Here is a 13,610-nt window from a genome sequence, read left to right as displayed (position 1 = left end):
GTCCCTCTCCTCTGCTCACATACTGCACCTAGAAAGAATCACTGAACCCGAATCTTCACTCCTCCAAGGATGCTACTAGAAATTAATGTAATAAAACGTAAGCAGAGTGAACTAATAAAAATACACATATAAACATACAACACTCAACTTACAGCTTAATTGTTGGATAACCTCGAACTCCAAACTCTGAAGCAATGCCTTGATAAGAAAAAGAATAAATAATTCTAAATTTTTTTTTTAAAAAATGAGAAACTAGGTAGTAAATGAGCCTTTTACTTATATATATGTATTTATACAAACCCATAAAATTGTGTTGTTTTCAAATCTTAAAAAAGAATATAAATTCACATACAAAAAAGAAAAAACATGACATTCTCATACAAAACAATTACTTAATACTCCAACCTATGGCCACACAAAACACTATGACAAATTAAGAATAACTGCTAAAAGAATAGTTAAAATTTTATCTCTGAGGTACTTTTTTAAAGATTCCTTTAAAAGATGTACTTGTTAAAGATATTTTTGTTAAAAAATATATATATAAAGTCTCACTTGTCATTTGATTTCATCTTCTAGGACAAATATTTTTTTCTATGTCTCACTGGTTCCTTGCAAAAATAAAAAACAAACAAACAAAAAAAGAAAGCCCATCCTTTCCTTTAGTGTTTTCTGAGACTTAAAAGAACAGCACTGTATTTTAATTAAAAAAAAAAAAATTGTATTTGCAAAATTACTTAATTTCTGCAGACAATACATGATCTAAAAGCAACTTTATCTACTTGTTTTAGAAGTTCTGCTTTTGTAATAACCCAGAATAATTCTAGTTATTTTCAGAGATTATTCTGAAGTCCTCACATTAATTAAAATGGGGTACAGTTGCTACAATGGTATCTTTTTTGAGGGAAAGAAGAAACAAAAACAAATAGAGAATTAGGACTTTAAGAGGTACATAAATCACTAATGCAAATTAATACCGTCCTACTTTACAGATTCAAGACAACCAGAACAACAAAGAAATGAAACCATCTTAATTAAGAGACAATATACAATATATTTACACATATACCAGTTTAAATAAAATATAATGTATTTATTCATATGATCTCTCCCTTTGTTAATTTTATTTATTTCGAGGACATTTAACTGTGGTTGGGAATAAGGACACCACTGTATGTGAGTTCTGGTTTATCCATCACGTTAGTCACCATTACCCTGGTTTCTCAGCACCATCCACCACCTCCACCCAAGAATGATGACGAAGTGAATTTGTGGCAAAATAACAGTCAAAATCTCTCAGCCTTCCTTTGTTATCAACAGAGCGTCTCCCTTAAACATATAGAGAAAGGTGACTGGAAGGTTTTGGACAGTGATCAACACTGATTTTTCTTAGAAGCAACACAAACAGCAAAGGTAACAAAAATAACTCTTCTCTGTTTTGGAGAAACAGATCTGCCTCTGAATAGCTATGTGAAATTAAGCCAATTACGTATTTATTTGTGCCATCACTAATGTAGGATTTAACTGTCAAACAGAGTCTAATTGAACACTGTGGTTATGGAGATTGACTTCTGAGTAAAAATATGGAAATGATTTGGAGGAATACTGTGAGTAAAAGATGTTCTTAATCCCCCGCTTCCCAAATTAAGGAGGCCAGAAAACATCAGCCCTTAATTACCTTAAACTAAGATAATACAATTGACTGAGTGGGCGGAGTGGGTATATCCATCTATCAATTCTTTAATTTACTGTAAAGTTTTTTAAATAAACAAATAAAGAAAATATGCAATCAGTAAGAATATACAATGGTGGTTCTCAAAACAGGTTTCAGGAAAAAAATCCCAGCTCCACATTTCAGCCTATCACATTTCCCTGGCCTCAGCATATCTGTAAAATGGAGATATATAATGCCACCCCCTCTATTATACCTTGACTCTGAGCATTAAACTCCATTTTTGATAGAATTTCAACTGGCAGTGACTCCTAAAACCTTAAACTCAGGCTTCCCTAGGAAAACAATTTATATATGTATCACGCAAGGAAAGCATGGGTTATAGACTTAAAATGATGTAGGTTAGGATTCCACCTTCTCATTTATCATCCAGGCAGCTCTTATCCTTCTGAGGACAGCAATCATCTTCTTCAGCTTATGGGTGGGATTTTGAAATGAGAAAACATGTGGAAAAGAATCTAAGAGAGAGCTTGGCACACAGAGATCCTGAAACGATAGGTCCAATTCTTTCTATTTCTGATCCTGATCCCACTGTTAAGCGATTAACTGCAGACACATCAGTGTATATATAATAACTACCACATAAAAAATATCTTGTAGTTGACTTTAGTAGACCTTCAACTATACCTCCAGATAATTCTGTGAACAGGAGAAGAATACTAATATCACTTTTCAGGTAAAGAAATTGATCCTGAGACTTGGTAACTTGTTTGAATGCAAGCACTGATTAGGTAGCAGGACTATGACTGAAGCTGAAGTCTGAGTTTGACTTCTGTTCTTTATTTTTTCATATTAGAGAACAATGGTTTGCATGGAAACCTGAAATTAATTCCTTCAAAAAGTCAAGAATCCATTTGTAACATGAAGAACTTCTCTGAAATTTTATACTTTTAAATGCTCATAAAATGAGGTTAAACATGAAGCCCCCTATTTCCTGTTTTCTCCTTGAATTAACAACTTGGTAGTAGAGCTAGGCTTGGAAGTAAATCATGATGATCTCAGACTCTGGTACTAATTCTGCCTCTAACTTTGGTGTTTGAAATTACTTAGTCATTTCATTGCTAACGACCTGCTGTTACTTCATCTACACAATGAGCAGGGGAAGAAGGGAGGGGCTGTAATTAATGTGAAATTCTTTTTAGCTCAAAATACTATTTTTCTTAGTATTTACTGAGTGTTACTATGTATCTAATATGAAGAGGATATAAAATACAGCAGTTCTCCATTGGGGGAAATCTGCCCTCCAGGAGACACTGGGCAATGTCTAGAGACACTTTTGGTTGCAGTAACTTAGGGGGACAATGGGACGAGGAGAAGGGTGTTGCTGGTATCTAGTGGGTGGAGATCAGGGATCTTGCTAAATAGCTTACAATGCACAGCAACCCTTCCCCTCAAAGAATTACTTGGCCCAAAATATCCTTAGTGCCAAGACTTAGCAACCCTTAAATGCAATCACTAACCAAAAAGTTCTTATAATTTAGAAAGAAAGATAAAACTAATTTGCTAATATAATCTATGAACATGACATTAGAATGTTATTGGCCAAATGTCATTCCAAGTTTACACATCAACAAGAAGCACATTATAACCGTTAACATAAAGTACGTTGAGGAAAAAACACAATTTCAGTGGCTTCAAAACAGAAATCAGTACACCATTACAGGTAGCATCATAACATATTTTACAAATGTGAAACAATTCTGGTCTTGATTTTGCAAGGGATTATGTACAGAAAAAGAGGCTAAAATATCTACCTTTATAGAGGTTTTTTTTTTTTTTTTTTTTTAATGTTGATTATAGCATTATCAGTTAAAACCATGCATCAAGAAAATTTTGATACAATTCCAAACACATAGGGCAGGATATTTCATGATAGTTCAAATTTCTCTAGTTCAAGAATTCTGTACAGAGATGCACTGGACTGAGAGTGGTGCCATGTGCTTATAATCCCTGCACTTATAGGCCTGAGAAATAAGCTATCCTCAAATACTCCTAAGAGATTTTTTTATACTTGATCACTGAATAATCCTATCCCACCAAAGCCCAATATTATAAATCTATAAATAACTAGTCATCAGATTAATACTTTACTCCATGGTTCTCTGATTCAAACGTGCAGCAGAATTACCTGAAGTCGACTTTAAAAATACAGATTCTCATGACCCAGTCTCAAAGACTGTCATTGGGTAGGGCTGATGTTGGTCTCCAGAGTCTAAATTTACACTGAGCAGCCCAGGTAATCCTAATGCAGGTGGCTGCAGACCAAATGCTGAGATACACTAATGCTGAAAATGCCTGAAAAGTTACCTAGGAAGATGGATGAAATACATAGGAAACAGCCAACCCTTCAGTATTTACAGTTAGACATAGAATAATGTTGATAGCTAGTCTGGAAAAAAAATTCAATTTCTTTATCTGTTTCTACTAAAATGCTTATAGTGGAGTTGCTTTGAGGTATTAAAGGAAACTTTAGGAATTATACCCCCTCCCAAAAAATTATATGCCCCAAACCTATTTGTACAATCTCTAGACAGTAGTTTTTAAATACACCTTAAAACAAAAACAGAAACAAAAACACTAGGAAGATAGTATTTTCTCCATGAGCACATAAAACATCTTGATTCTACAGTAAATTAGAAAATGCATCCATCGCTGACATCAAACATTAAGTAACATAACAATTTACTTATGTTTGTTATTGTCTCTCCCCTCTAGAATACCATCTCCATGAGAGTCGAAATTGTTGTCTGCTTTGGTCACTGATGCATCACTGATGCCTAGAATGTGCCTGGTACATCCTGGCATACAGTTACGGGTTCTTGAAATAGCCACTGAATGAATATTGACTCTCCAATGATTTTTGAATAGGCTATGTTTGTATGATGCAAGTAGTCACCAGGATTGACAAGCAAGCATTACCATGGGAATGGGGTGGAGGGTTCAGCATTGCACATCCCAGAAGTAAAGGACATAAAATACAGGAAGCACCCACCACAATCTTGGCAGAGATCACCCTCATGTCCCAGCCCCCCTTCCCTTTCCCAAAGCTAGATGGCTTGCTTGAGATAATGTGCTTGGCATGCTCTACAGACCTTTCTTCCTCCTATTAACTCAACGTAACAGAGAACACGATGCTAAATGAACAGATCTGTAATAGTCACATATCGGAGGCAAAAATTTAAACCTCTTAATGGATTATGAATAACGGGATGAAAAAAGTCTCATCGTAAAGTACCTACAACGCTACAAACCACATAGGAAGTCTTAACAGCTGTAAGACCATTGCACTTTAATCACAGCATTTAAAATATTTCCTTTCCTAAGCTCCTGAGAAGTCTTAGCTATTTTTGCCCTAAACATAGTGTCACTTAATAGTGACACACACAGGCACATAATGAAGAGTAAGCTAATGAATTAGGTACTATAAAAAGACAAAGTGTAAACAGTTATTAGCACTGTAGCATCACAGGAGCAGTTACCACTAAGGTTTTTACTGATTTGTAGGTACTCTTTTTTCATTGATTATCTGTCTTTACATACCCCCACTCCTTTTTACATTATTCTACTTTATGACTCTGTTAAATGATTCAAATGATCATAAGAATTCGTTATGTTTGAGACTTTATTCTACCTGCTGGTCTGTTTGTATTTTTCCTTCTGTTAGACTAAGCATTTCCTGGACCAGATGGGTTTGTTTTGGTCTTCCTTTAATCTCTAGAGACCAACACACTAGCTAGTAAACACACTTGAATGAATACGACTGACAACGTGAATGAACATAGGCTCACACTGCTCTAATCAAACAAGACTGATGGACACAAGATAGCCTAGACACAAGAACTTACTTTCAGGAGCAATGCGTGAAACCAGTCATTTCTCAAACACTGTTAAAAAGCTTAATTCTAGAAATCAGTCTCTGTCTACAGTAATTCCTGCTATCGCTCTGGTCTCCTCTCAAAGGTTTAACAACTTATTTGTTTGACTATAATTCCATCCCTCACACCTAACTGCTCTCTAGTTCCCTGTTCCAGAACATCAGGAAGCCAAATCCCATAAATTCACAGCAGCTGCTAACATGGAAACACACAGAAAATGAATTATTCTTTTCCATATAACCAGCCGTTGTGTGGTTCAGCAGCTATGCTAAGAATCATGTCCCACTACTTTTGATTGCTCTTCTTTACAGGACAGAGCCAGACGATCACATCTGTGATTTCATCCTTGAAGGTGTCTGTGAGGATTACTGTGTCCCCTTTCACTCCACTGTCATTACTAAGTCTGGGCTTCCAGCATCTTTTTGTAGAGCACCAAGATGGCATACAAAAATGGACTTAGATGATTTTCTTGACTAAATGCTTTTCTTTTGTACTGTACATGTTGCCGCCAAAAACATTTTTATCAAATCAACTGATTCTCAAAAATGCCCATTACCTCTCAATTGACAGCTGATAAAATCTTTAACACCATGACGTGACAGACCCCTAAAATCCGGTCTCATACGTCGTCTTATGTGCACTAGGCACTCTGCAAGGAATTCTGCATGCGAAATGCTAATACAATCCTCCCCACCTTCAGGATTAGTACTCTCCCACTTACAGACACAGAAACTAAAATTGAATGGTTAAGGCCTTCCCCAAAGACCCAGAAGTAGCACTAGGGAGATATGGGATTAAAACATAAGCCTGTCCTGGGAGCCTGGGTGGCTCTTGATCCCAGGGTCCTGGGATTGAGTCCTACACTGGGCTCCTTGCTCAGCAGGAAGCCTGCTTCTACTTCTGCCTGCCGCCCCCAATGCTTGAACGTGCAATCTCCCTCTGTCTCTCTAACATATAAATAAACCTTTAAAAAATAAACAAAAAACCAAAACCAAACAAACAAAAACATGGGCCTGTCGTTTTCCAAAGCTGTATCCTGAGTATAATCCTGATTTCCTAAAAAGAAATGTGCATTACAGAATTCCACTTTCTTCACTGATTAAAGGAAAAGGGAACCTACATGTATTGAATACTACAAAGGACTTGACATGTGCTATATCATTTCATTTCAAAAAAACCAATGAAAGACACGTGACAATTAAATATTTACCAACGCAGACATCAGAGCTCAGAGACGTTAAGAAACTGTCCCCATTTTATATGGCAAAAGTAGCAGGCAGAAGCAGGATTTGAATTCAGGTCTGCTTTCTGAAGCCATGCTCTTTCCAAATTTCTATGACACTTCATACTTCTCTAAACTTAAATTCTTCTTTTCTCAAATCCTTTAAGATAGGCATTGGTGAACTTGTCTGTAAAAGGTCAGATAACAAATATCTTAGGCACTGTGGGGCAGAGTCTCTGTTGAAACTCCTCAACTCCTCCAGTGGAACATGAAAATAGGCAAAGACAACAGTAAACAAATGAGTGTAACTCTGTTCCAATAGAGCCCCCCTTACAAAAATGGGCAGTGGGCCAGATTCTGTCCACAGGTGGACAAAGCCAACCTCCACTTTAGGACATCCTATTCTCTCGTACATACTTATTAAGCTCATTTCCAACTGTTGAGATTTTGCTGTAATATTCTCTCTAATGTGAATACTCTGCTGGTCCGCCCTTGTGTTTTTTCCACCGCATCTCATCCTACAGGTCTCTCTCTCCTCCTCTCCCACATCATCTCTGGCTCCTGAGACAACTCTCCTTCGGAATTCACACAGCAACATCCAGAGTTTGACACTCAAATTTCTGTAGCTGCCTCAGGTAAACAGAGTCTCTCAAGGGGGCTCAAAGGAGAAACAGTGGCTTATAGATACACGTGGGGCAGAAGAGTAACATACACTACATATTACACGTTTGACGGCTAAACCACTTAACTCATAAAATATACAATCTTTAATCATTAAGATAACATTAACTTACCTGAGCAAAAAAGAAGTATTTCTTCCTCCTACCTTGAATACTGCTTCATGTTCAGTACACCTTTTCACTATGAGAACAGTAAAATAATAAACTGAGTAAATGCTTACTGGAATAGGAGGTAGCATCCATCTTTCCAACTTTAACTGGAGAACCAATATTTTTCATCTCAAGACCAACTTCATTCCAAATCGGTTCCAGTTTTTTACAATGGCCACACCATGGTGCATAAAACTTGAGGAAAAAAGAAAAGACAACCACTGAAATGTTGTGCTATTGTGTATATCAATATTAATTTTTAAAGAATCTCTTTGACTAAATGATCTGATGAAGAGTTCATTTTAGACAAAAAGTCTAAATATAATTTCTAAAGTAGTTACGTAATAAAAGACAAAACACACACAAATCTAATTAGTTTAATGCCTAGCATATACCTCAACACTGATATTACCTTAAGTTCATTTAAAATGACTACTTAATCCTATTTAAAACAGATAATTTACAGTAAAAACATCTTTGTCCAAAGTCAGTCTGTGTCATAGGAGACAAATACACGTACATCACACATACCTCCCTTAAGTGTTCACGACGAACACTGGTCTATCTCTGTTTTGAAAATCCCAACACCATAGGTACCTTTGCTACTTTAAGCGTAACTACTAGCAAGGGATGGGAAATCACTAAGATGACTGGCTTGGCAAAGGGACAAGGCTGATTAACCTAAAATCACAGTTCCTTTTTCTTCAGGATCACCAGAGGGCTGAGGTAAAAACAGGTTCCTCCAGTTCTTACACTTTCACGAAGTAAGATTTACCTACTTTCAACATTACAGAAATGTTCAAACATGCACAAAAGAAGAGAGGAAAAATTAAACGATGGACACTCTTGCGCCCCATCGCTTGACTCCAGCAACTGCCAGCTTTGCGGTTCTCGGTCTCTCTCTTTTGCTGCCTCTCTACTACATTTTTACTGGGGCAAGTTAAAATCCCAAACAACATGAGGTTTAAATACATTCTAAACTTGAAAGTGAAAAAAAGAAGATGAAAATCTGATTTTGTTCCCCATTATGATGAAAGGAAGATTTTTACTGTCAAGTGAGAATAACCTAAACAATTTCTTGCATAATAGGAAAAAAGAAGAGTGTATTTTGTAGTAAAATCATACCGCAATCTCCCTCAGACATAATTCATGTGTCAACTTCTTCGGAATTTCAGCAAAAACAGGTTCCCTTGCCAGGAACCTTAAGGCTCCGATGTTCATTTTAATATAATAATCTACATAATATTTTGTGACAAAAACTGGATAATATACATAAACACTAACTATACATTACCCTATCTATGTGGAGAATAGAAAATCATACTTAAAATGGCCGGGGTAATTAATACAAAAATATAAATACTCACATCTACAAGCCAAATGTCATCTTTCCGATTGTCTTTAAACCTAAAAAACAAACATGAGAAAACAAATCTCCGAATGCATGTTTGTTTGTATTACAATACACGGGGCTGATAAACTGATAAATACTGGAGCACTGAACAAATTCTTTCAAGTTTTTATGTAAAATTTTTACTAAGTGACCTCTAAATCTTATCCATTAATCACCTTTTACTTCAAAAATTTTTTAAGATTTTATTTATTTAACAAAGAGAGAGAGAGAGAGCACACAAGCAAGGGAGCAGTACAAGGAGAGGGAGAGGCAGGCTCCCGGCTGAGCAGGGAACCTGATGTGAAGCTCGAGTGGGACCATGACCCAAGCCGAAGGCAGATGCTTAACCATCTGAGCCACCCAGGTTCCCCTATTAAACATCTTTTAAAAAGCACAGAACTGATAAAGTAATCAGGAGTACAAAATAATAATAATAATGATAATAACAACAACAACAACAACAACAAATTGGAGCACCTGGGTGGCTCAGTCTGTTAGGCACCTGCCTTAGGCTCAGGTCCTGATCCCAGAGTCCTGTGATAGAGCCCCGCGTCAAGCTTCCTGTTTGGTGGGGGAGTCGGCTTCTCCCCTCCCCCTGCAGCTCTCCCTACTCATGTTCACTCTCCCTCTCAAATAAAATCTTAAAAAATAAATTAAAAAAAAAATTAAGTGGGACTTGGTAGAAACACAGATACAAGCCTCAGCTCCTGGCCCCTCTACTCCATTTACTCTTACGCATTACAGCTAGCACAGCTAAACTGAGACTGCTGTCCTTTAACAAGGTCTGCTTCCAAGACTAGCCCTTGGTTGGCATCCAGAAACTTGAATTTCAGGAGGATTTCCACCATTTCCTGATAAGATAGCTCACTGTTCCAATGCTGTGCAAACAAAGTAGTTTTATGATAAACATCTGCTCTCCTTCCAAGAGTCCGAAATTTTGGTACAGACTAGGCACGAAGGTCCTCACATGACCACCCCGCAATAAGACTCCCTAAGTACTGAGTCTCTAACGAGCGTCCTTGGTAGAGAACATTTCACACATGTGGTCACAGCTCCTAATGGAGGAATTAAGCACATCCTGTAAGACTCTACTAGGAAAGGACTCTTGCTTGGAACTTGTTCCTGGTTTCCTCTGGAACTTACCCCACATTGGCGTTTTGCTTGGTGCCCTTTCACGGCAATAAACCGTAACTGTCACTTCCACAATAGGCTGAGTCCCCTGAGTGCTCCTGGTCAATAACCAAGCCTGGGGGTGCTTTGGGGGACCCCCCGACACAAGAGCCTGCAGTTAAAGAGTTCTCCTAAAACAGCTGTGATCATCTGATCGTGTTACTCTTATCTGACACTTTTTAGGTACCCTTCCCTCACCTACAAAAAGTAGTATATGCTGCTACATGTCCTCCTGTGCTGGCTCCACTCAAATATAAGCATCCCATGATTTCCAATCAGCCCATGGTATTTATCACAGCTAAATTCACAGTGTTTATCTGACTTTATGTATTTTTCGTGTTCACATCCGATCCAGCTAAAAGCATTTCTTACTCCATAATGCCTTCCTGAATTCCTCACAGCTAGAAACAATCTCTCCATATTGTCTTTAATCCTCTTTAGGATTCTTATCAATTTCCACACGTTGTATTTACATATTATCCAACCATAAATACGCTTGTTTCATCTTTAGTACCTTCCACAGTGACTTATATTTAATTTATACTGAATGAATGACAAAAGTTCTTTATGGGGATATTTTAGGAAGATTCTTCAACCTACAGTTAAGACAAAGAGAACACCTGTCCAGTATCTGAGTTCTTCAGTCCAACGGCGCTCACATCTGTCCAGATGTGACACAGTCTGTCCTGCACCATGGGCAAGGACAGCACCCTCAGTCAATCCCCCAGACTGGTAAATCCAGATCTTCTGCCTCTGTTCCTCTCACGCTTAATAAAAAGTTCTGTTGTTTTCACAATGGAACTACCTAGGCAAAGTAATACAGCCACCGTGAGCAAGTTGCTGAACTAGACACCTCTCATTGATGGCCACTGTTCTTGAGGCAGACACTCATACTCTGCACCAACGCGGGGAGAAGCAGGAGGTTACGGTCTCCCAGTCCTTAACGTTTAATAGCCATTCTCATCTTCCCCTGATCTGAGTCTTCGGGAAGGAGTTGGCATGGAAGTCCTTTATAAGGTCCCCAACACAGACTGTAGAGTGAGTAACTGTCAAACTGAAGGAAGGGGCCAGACAACCGGACAAAGTACCTGACTGGGGAACTGCTGCATTGAGACCCAGGCCTAGATGTGTAGACCAGGCTGGCGAATCTTGTCCCCTGCCATTCGTCAAGCCCATACTTCAGATATTCATTAAAACCCTCAAGCAGCCTTGTGGATTAGGGGAGATATGGAGTTCAGAGAGTCTGTTGTATGCCCAGGACCAGGCAAATTGCTGGCTAGCTTGAGCATAAATTCGAGGGCTGTTATCAGAAGCAGTGTTCTCAGAGAAACTGAAGAGGGAAAAAATGTGGTCTTGCGGGGTCTGGAGAGTGTGGCTGGGGTCCACGGAACTCATGCAAATGGCTAGGGGAAACTCAAATAATGTGTCAGCTGATCCTGGGACACGATGGACGCCACAAGGAGCCCAACCTGTTCTGTCTGCCAAGAATGCCTAGCCCACTCGCTTGAAGGAAAGCGTCTGGGGGCAGCAGTCTTAGCCTTGACCAAAGTCTGACCAGAAGAAGGCTTTTTCATGCTGTCTTCTTGTCTTCTCGCCATAGTGGCAGCCCGGGTACTGCTAGCCTAGTCTAGGATGCCATCTGACCTTCCACGGGCCATCCTCTCGTGATTCCAGAGGCAAATGATTGGGCACCTGCTTGCTTTGGTGTGGAGAACGATTCCGTTTCCATACTGAGCTAAAAGCACGGTATGCGCACCAGTTACATCTCCTGCAGCATCGGGGCCTTTCTGGTGAGCATCCGCACAGGCTACAAGACACTCTCTTGATGGGCGCTGCGTTACATGCAGCACTGCTGAGTCACTGTGCTATACACCTGAAACTAATTTAATTGTGGGTTATAAAAACATTTAGAAAAAAACACTTAGGAGAAGCAGATGATCTCCATCCAGATGTCTCACTTCCATAGGGGGCCGTGTTCTATACGCTACACAACCAAATGGCCAAGCCATTAGCCACAGCCCATGAGACAACAGCAGAGCTCGTTTGCTGGGCCTGGAGCAGTAAGCAGGAGGTGCAGGAGTGGGGCAGATGATCTTCCACACTGCACGAAGCTGCCCACCGTGTAGGGCTCTCCACCACACTTGATGAAGGACAGGTCTCCTTCAGGTTGAATGGCAGCAGCACCCAGTTCCTTTAAGCTAACCCAAAGGTGCCATTAGTGACCAGGTCCTAGCAGTCTGTGTGGGTCCCCACTGGGCCAGAGGAGGCAATACCTCTTTTGGTGTTATTGCCGAGGTGGAGTGGCACTCATGAGACCTTTTCATGGAGTTGCAGGACTCCAGCTGGGCTCCTGTAAGTTCCTTCTCCACTTCACCTGAGACCCAGAGCTGGCCATATTTCGCAACGTGACTGAAAGATCCACTCGTGAGCCTACTACTGCACTCATCCAAGGCCAACAATCATCTCTTAAAGGAGGTGTACCTTTCAGCCAACGACTGGTCTGTTCTGGCCCATAGTGCTGTCCTCCGACCACAGGCTCTGATCAGTGACCTGAGTGTGCTGACACGTGTAATTCAAATAGTGGTTGCGGATTGGAGCAGAATCAGGAAAGGGGGAGGCCTCGTGGCCTGCCGTAGGGCCTTCAGGGAATCCTGTTGCTTGGGGCCCCTCTCAAGAGCAGCAGCCCTTCTGGTAACCCAATGCAAGGGTGCCATCAAGGTCCCCACAAGGCTGTGTGACAGTATCAGTAGCCACATATGCCCACCAATCCCTGGGCCTCCTTTTTTTTGGCAGTGGTGGGGGGTAGTCAAAAAAGGTCAAAAGTTTGGTAACGGTCTCCTCTGGAATGGATGTTACCCTGCTTCCCAGATCAGGTCCAGGAATTAGGTCCTTATATGTTGCCTATGTTAAAACCCAGCCACAATGTCACTTGTGAGTCAACATGGCATCCAGTATTGGTTGGGCAGTGCCCTGTCTAGGCCCTCTAGGGAGGTTCTCACCAACACAGTAAAAAGCCAGTGTCTCCTCCAGATGCAAGACTTTTTCCAGACCATGGCCTCCCCACTGATAGCACACAGATGTGGAATTAACGAGCCTTATAGAAAGACATTAAAGATGTGCTGGAATCCCTTCCACATGAAGGACACTGACCCTGATCAGCCCATCGGGGAGTGTTACTGGAAAAGGGATTTGCAATGTTAAGTGCCACAGACCAAGGTACCTCCAGTAGCTTCTTCATGATGTCAGGTACCACCAGTGACAAGTGCAGAGTAGTGAGGGACCTACCAGCAATAACAGTTTCTTGGTCCCCAAGGCCTTGTGCAAAGGCCCAATGGGGCTATTGAATGGAGAAATGGTCTCACAGAGCACTTTGTCTTCCTTCAGCTCA

At 40.0% G+C, this 13,610-nt stretch overlaps 1 protein-coding gene across 1 annotated transcript in view; it reads right to left on the bottom strand.

Moving 5' to 3' along the window:
- The window catches only part of TMX3 (thioredoxin related transmembrane protein 3), a 42,609-nt gene that overhangs the window by 25,122 nt on the left and 3,877 nt on the right, over positions 1–13,610 (bottom strand). The window contains exons 3-5 of the mRNA XM_059140068.1: positions 9,027–9,066; positions 7,731–7,854; positions 153–198 (exon numbers count right to left, since the gene is read on the bottom strand). Coding sequence (XP_058996051.1) covers positions 153–198; positions 7,731–7,854; positions 9,027–9,066 — 210 coding nt within the window. The remainder of the gene's footprint in view (positions 1–152; positions 199–7,730; positions 7,855–9,026; positions 9,067–13,610) is intronic.

Source organism: Mustela lutreola, chromosome 11 (assembly GCF_030435805.1).
Source record: "Mustela lutreola isolate mMusLut2 chromosome 11, mMusLut2.pri, whole genome shotgun sequence".
NCBI lineage: Eukaryota > Metazoa > Chordata > Mammalia > Carnivora > Mustelidae > Mustela > Mustela lutreola.
The sequence above is the reverse complement of the archived record's forward strand: the minus strand, read 5'-3'. Positions and strand labels throughout refer to the sequence as shown.